The 6,977-nt window shown below is 39.7% G+C and overlaps 1 protein-coding gene across 2 annotated transcripts in view; it reads right to left on the bottom strand.

The window, feature by feature from the left end:
• med13 (mediator complex subunit 13) overlaps positions 1 to 6,432 on the bottom strand; it is a 117,812-nt gene extending 111,380 nt beyond the window's left edge. For both annotated transcript variants that reach the window (XR_001481346.1, XM_015379019.1), the window contains exon 1: positions 6,367 to 6,432. Coding sequence is in view for 1 of the 2 variants with exons in the window: in XM_015379019.1 (XP_015234505.1) it covers positions 6,367 to 6,432 (66 nt within the window). In the remaining variant the exon portion in view is untranslated. The remainder of the gene's footprint in view (positions 1 to 6,366) is intronic.
• Positions 6,433 to 6,977: the final 545 nt, after the last annotated feature.

The following is a 6,977-nucleotide window of genomic DNA, read 5'->3' on the forward strand; positions in this document are numbered from 1 at the left end:
TATTTGCTTTAGAATGGCTTTGTCTCCATTCAAACCCAGGTTTAAAGCCTTGCAGGGCAGCATAAAGCCCACTGCGAACATTAAGGAAAGAAAAAACAAAACAAATGGTCAGTTCAGGTGTTTTATAAAATATGTAAATCAGGAAATTGTCTATATACCAAACTAAACGATTGTTGTTCTCTGCTTCAAAAAACTTTACATTTTAAAACGGAAAAATGTTCCATTTCATTTTTCTTTTTAAGAAATCAAAGTATAACAAGGATGCATAAAAATCTGCTTTTTTTTCAGTGTTAAATTCTGTTTAAAGGAACAGATCATAATTAAAAATGTCTCTGGACCATTACTGGTTGATGATTTTCTTTATTCGGACCCAGCTGATCTTTAATTGGTTCCCCCTGATCTATAGTTTCTAGATCTCTAGAACTTTGATTAAAACACTGATACATCGGCCGGCCGTCATTAAGCCGACAAATGCAGCTCCCTCCATTTGCTATGCATTGTTAATGCATGGGCTGGTTTGTAAATAAATGTTTATTTTATGTTTAAACTTAAATGTGTAAAATTTCTTAAAATGTCATTTCTAATCATAGAAATGGAGAAAGGAAAAAGCAATATCTGCTAAAAACATAAAGGATCTGATGTCAAAATAATCTGCATCCGCCTTTAAAAAAACTAACTTTAAACCTCCTGTTTTTATTTAGAAATAGGAGGAAAATCGGCTTTCTAAAAATTTCGTTCTCAAGTAAAGGTGTGACGTCTATTTTCCAAACATAAATTTTTAATGACCTCTCAAGGAGGGAGACCAGAAAAGACATTTTAAAAAGCCATTCGTCAAAAACCAGAGATTAACCACAAAAATCTTGAGTCAACCTACGCTGTTAGCTGTTATTTTACAGCTGAGGTTAAATCTAATTTCATTCTAAGAGTCCTTAAATCCCCTGGAGATTGAAAATTGGACCAAAAAATAAATTAATAAAAACTACACGCAACAAGTCTGCTGCCTACGACAGCTCTGTGGTTTCTACTTTTTAAAATAAATTAGTTACAGACTGTGTAAAAAAAAAAAAAACAAACAAGCAGCAGAATGCCAAAGATTCCTGAGTATTTCCTTCCAACAACCAAGGCTTTCCAGGCAGCACATGAGAGAGCCTCAGATTTTTCTCAGTGAATCAACACAGCTTCCTTCCTGCTTGTTGTGAGCAGCTAGTTGTGTCCGAGCAGCACACCCAGCGCTGTGAGCTGGAGTTTTAGGTTTCATAATGCCAGAGCCAGGAATGGCGTCGGTGCATTAGCTGGGGGGATCCTGAGGCTGAAGCCACTGGATACAGCAGAGTTTTTCCTGAGGTGACGCATGCTTTAGAACTGAGGGTTGTGACCTCTGGTTCTGCCAGCTGCTTACCTTCCCTCTGGCAACTCTGGAGTCCTGAATAGGGAACACTGTGTTCAAACAGCTGCATTTCTAGCTTTTTAAGATATGAGACAACAGGTGAGAATGCTCAAATCATGACACAGATGCTGCTCTCCTTCCAACTCTTCTTTCCACCCCCCAATTAACCCTGTTATAAAGTCAACATGAAACTAACAGCTGCTTTTCTTTACGTTTGTTCTAAAACTGATGCAAATTGCAGCCGTCGGTAATCCCCCACCGTTTTGACTGAGTGAAAAGCTGCTAAACAAGTTAAAGTTTTGCAGGTAGAGTCCAGTTGGTTCCCACTGGCTTATTTGCATTACTGAACAGTAGAGCACGCCAGAGGAGACCCTCCGCAGAAGAAACAACGTGTTCACATTCTTCTGCCATAAAAACCACAAAGTGGACTCTGTTGAGCAAGTGAGTCATAACATCAGCAGTGTTATGCTTAGTCTCAGTGTGCAGAAAAATGTTAGCCAGACGGGCACCGCGCCGCAGCGGCCATTCCTCCGCCGTGTCCGTCCGCTGCAGCCGACGATGCCTTCAAGCGAGGTCGTAAACATTATAATTACGAGTTGGGCGCGCAGAGGCCGGGGCCAAAGCGAGCGGCACTGAGACTGGGGATTTCTTCCTTTTCTTTCTGTGCAGAAAAATGTTACCTTTAAAAAGGGCGGACAGCTTGGAAGCTGTGTCGGTGCGGGAGCTAAAAGCAGGCTTGTATTTCATTATGTTGTTATCATAATGCTCTTAATGTCAGCATTTGAAATGATGCATTTCCAAGCTCAGGTCTCTCTTTTGGTTTCTTTGGCACGCTACATATATAATCAGTGCAGTCTGGCAATCCTGTCAGTTCATCAAAAAAGGGACTAAACTGTTTAAAACGCTGCTTTTATTTGAAACAATAGGCAGGATTTGTTCATACTGCTGCTAAAATAGCTTTTATAATTACAGGCTGAATAATATCTATTACCTCTGGCTGCGGGTCGTCTATCTCCATCAGAAGATGGGGTCAGATGGAGACAGAAGAGTTGCTTTCTGCGTGAGGCTTGCATGCATGTTCTCTCCCAGGTTGGTTTTTGTCACTAAACTGCCCTTAGGCTTGAGATGTTAGAGTGTTTCCATGCATATTACTCTACATACTACTGCAGCTTATAAACAATAACTGACTGCATGTTTCAGTTTTTTATTATTGCTGTCTAAAAGCTTTTTGCCACCAGCAGGTCTTTAAATAATGGAAAAATCAGTACTTATTTGCATCTCTTGAAATGAACTTTAAACTAAAATCAGCAGATTAAGTTCAACTTGGTTTCAATAAAGGCTGCAATTAACAATTAATTTGCCAATTCGACAAATCTATGGATTATTTGTTTGATTAATCAAATAATAATCGGGGAGCAAAATGTTCTTTCAAGAAGAGTTTTTGCAAAATTTAAAGCATGTGAAACTAAAACTTTTCCACACAAGGAGTTTTGGATAGAACATATTGACAGACGAAAAAGTTTTTTTTCTAATCTTAAATGCAAAGTATATGTCCACTAAAGACATGTTATAGAGTCTATAATCCAGTTAACGGTGACTAAATTAGTTTAAGATGATTTCAACAATCAGTTAATCCGTCTGTTTCAGCCCTAGTTTTCATTTTGACCCATTTCCGTTGCTTGTTTTACAAAAACTGGAATTGTCCCAAAGAGAGAAAAACAAAACATGCAGCAGTTTTGGGGGTTTTTTTGTTGTTGTTTTTTTTCATCAGAAGTTCAATTTAATTCATTTTTGTTTATTCATATAGCACCAATCCACAACACCTAACACCTCAAGACCCTTGAACAAGACAATTCAACCAGATCATACAGTCAGATTGAGTTTTCTTTCCAAGGAAGATAAGCTGATTGCATCAATTCATTGACTCAACAACAATCCCTCACACCAAGTATGTTTGCAGCAGGTAAATGCATAATAATAATAAATCCAATGCTTACAGCTAAAGGAACACTGGCAGATTTTAACCTGCAGGAGACTGATTGCTCATATTTAAAGTGGACGACAGCATTTTTAAATCCATCCATCCATCTTCCGCTTATCTGGGGTCGGGTCGCGGGGGTAGCAGCTTTAGTAGGGAGGCCCTGACGTCCCTCTCCCCAGCCACTTGGGCCAGCTCCTCTGGGGGAATCCTGAGGTGCTCCCAAGTCAGCTGAGAAACACAGTCCATCCAGCGTGTCCTGGTTCCCCCTCTGGGCCTCCTCCAGGTGGGACGTGCCTGGAACACCTCACCAGGGAGACGTCCAGGAGGCATCCCAACCAGATGCCCGAACCACCTCAACTGGCTCCTGTCCGTGTGGAGGAGCAGCGGCTCTACTCTGAGTCCTCCCCGGATGACTGAGCTCCTCACCCTATCTCTAAGGGAGAGCCCAGACACACTACGGAGAAAACTCATTTAAGCCGCTTGTATCCAGGATCTCGTTCTTTCGGTCATGACCCAAAGCTCATGAACATAGTGTTAAATCACCGACACCTTAGCAGGCCCATATCGACACACAAATGTAGTGAAAACATCTCGACAGGCGCATAAACTGCCACAACAAAACAGACTGCTGCTGTTTTCCTGATGATCTGGCCAGAGGATGGACTGTAAACAGGCCCTCTAGATTTGCTGCTGTGGCCAAGAATATAGAGCAGGCTGTGGCTCTTAATGCACTGTTTGTCTCAAATGGGATTTAAATAATATCGGAGAACTCTGACCACAGCTATTTAGGGGGATGTTAAGCAGCCACAACTGGCAACACGATCACATGAAGAAATACATCCAGAGGAAAGCAGGATACGTTTCATTTCAAACCATTTTTTTTCTGTTTGTATTGCCAAGAGGTCTGAATGCCAGAGATTATATAATCAGCCTGTGCCCTAGTTGGTACTCATACCAGAATATGAAGTCCAAGCAGATTAACCCTTTATAGGGCACGTTACCGTTTTTTTTATCCCTTGTATACCCCTTATAAATGGAATCTCCCCCCTCTGTACCTCAGTGAGGTCTAGAAGCACAAGATCTATATCCAGCCATTCAGCAAAGACAGTACTACAAGGCTGTACATCTTATTTTGGCATTCAACCAATTAGATGAGCCCTTGAATGATTAATGACCTACTGTAAATTAAGTTGGAATAAAAAAGTTATCAAGTTAAGAATAAAGGTAAAAAGCTAAATGCTCAGTGGGTATCACTGTTGCCTTGCAGCAAGAAGGTTCCGGTTTGATTCCCGGCCTGGGGTCTGCATGGACTTTGTATGTTCTCCCTGTGCATGCATGCGTCCTCTCCGGGTACTCCGGCTTTCTCCCACAGTCCAAAAACATGGCTGTTAGGTTAAATGAAGCTGAAAAATAAGTTATCAAGTTAAGAAAAAAAAGGTGAAAAGTTAAAAAGTAAAATGTTAATTAACCTACTTAACAATTATATTTAGGTGTATAAACTAAAAAACATAAGTGCCAGTATCAGCAGTAATGCCTCTAAGGTTATACCTACTGTAAATTAATCAATTAAATTAATCAGTGTTGTCAATGTCAATCAAGTTGGCTTTTCTTGCTACATTACATTCATTTTTGCCATCAAAATATCCACATTTTTTAATGTTACAAAGGTAATAAGGTGTTGTCCTGGATTCCAATAACACTATTGGCTGGAAATTTGAATTTTCAAAGGATTTCACCTAGTGCCCTATAAAGTGTTAATGTCAATGTAATAACAAGAAATGCCAACTTGACTGATTAATTAAGAAAAATAACAAAAGTGCTTCTATAAGAAATTCATGACAAAACTGAGAGGGAAAGAAACAAATTTTTTTTGGATCAACAAAACTTTGGAGGCATTACTGCTGATACTGGCACTTATCTCTTTTAGTTTATACACCTAAACATAATTGTTAACTAGGTTAATCAACTTTTCAATTAGCTCTTTACCTTTTTTTCTTGACTTTTAAACTTTTTTTTTCCAACTTAATTTACTGTAGATAATTTATCATTCAAGGGTTCATCTAATTGGTAAAATGCCAAAATAAGATGTAGAGCCATGTAGCAGCATCTTTGCTGAATGGCTGGATATAGATCTTGTGCTTCTAGACTAGACACTGTGGGACGGGGGTGACTCCATTTGTAAGGTCCATGCAAGGGAATAAAAATGGTAACTTGCCCTATAAAGGGTTAATTTTTCCCATCAAAATATCCATATTTTTTAAATGTTACATGGATTCCAACAACACTATTAGCTGGAAATTTGGATTTCTAAATGATTTCACTGAGTTCCCTATAAAGGGTTAAGCCAGAGACAAACAACAAAACACATAAACAAGCAGTGAACAACACAGAGCAATGAAACTTTCGAGGAAAAATAAAAGCCTTTTTGTTTTGCTTGTGTGGACAGGCTGAGCAGTGACACGCAGAGTGATCGTGGAGGTGTCAGCATTAAACATCAACAGTAGCGACTGATCAAAGGTCTCATGCTGCTCTGCGAAGTGCATCAAGTGTTTGGATTTAAAACATGGAGGAAATGCAGAGGCTGATAGTAGCAGGTTAATAATAAACAGGGCGAAAGTGCAACAGCATTGTTACTGAAGCTTGCAGCAGTAAAATGTTAAAAAATGACTTTTTTTCAGTCTACTCCATTAAAAAACAACTAAATTTAAACCTAATTGAAGCTTCAGGAGTGAGGAAGGCTGCTAGTTTTGTTTACCAACTGACATTTCCTTGAAGTGAAAGTTAAAGCCAACCGGCGGCCCTTTGAAGCCAACTGTCAAAGTGTTAGAAATAAGTTTTATTTGAAGTTAAATAACCCTGTAGTAAATATGCTGTCAGCTTGACAGGGCCTTAAGCCTGGCTAAGCTACTATGAAGTGATGGCTCTGTGGCTAGCGTTAGCCTAGCCTCCGTCCAGCTAGTTAAAAATGGCTGCTTTCCTTTAGTTTTAAATCTCTTACCAGACAGAATAGATTGGAATGGCAATCCTCCAAGCTGGCCCCGTTCGGTACGAAACAAGAACTCATCCTGCTTCACTGCGAGCTCCAACTCTCCATCTTTTTCTTTTCTTAACGTCCAGGGGAAATTTAATTTAATAAAAAAAAATAAAATGAGCCGCTGTGTGTTCTCTGCGCGAGCCTAATCAGCGAGGAATATGTTCCTGTAACATTTGGCTGGAGGAGTTAATTCAACAAACAACCTTCCGACTGCAGTTTTTTTTCCTCCGCCGGGGCTTAAAAAAGCGGATAAAAAGAGACAATGCCGCCCCTATGCAGACATCCCAAAAGTACTCCGCTAAACCATAAGGAGAGCGGAGAAAAATAAAAAATGTTGATAAAACAAAAAGAAAAGGAGAGCAAAGAAGCAACTCTCCCCCTCCCCCTTAGAACGATCTCCGCTTTAAAAAAAAAAAATAATAAAAAATAATAATAAAAAAATAAAACGCCTCGTCTCACTCCTCCATCGCTGAATTGAAGGTAAAAGTGTCAAACATCCTGGCGAAGCGTCTTGTAATGTGGCTCCGGCCTACGTTTTAGCGATGGTTTGGATCATTATTTGAGCCTCGGTTCCT

The sequence above is a fragment of the Cyprinodon variegatus genome, unplaced genomic scaffold, assembly GCF_000732505.1.
Source record: "Cyprinodon variegatus isolate N-32 unplaced genomic scaffold, C_variegatus-1.0 Scaffold184, whole genome shotgun sequence".
Lineage (NCBI taxonomy): Eukaryota > Metazoa > Chordata > Actinopteri > Cyprinodontiformes > Cyprinodontidae > Cyprinodon > Cyprinodon variegatus.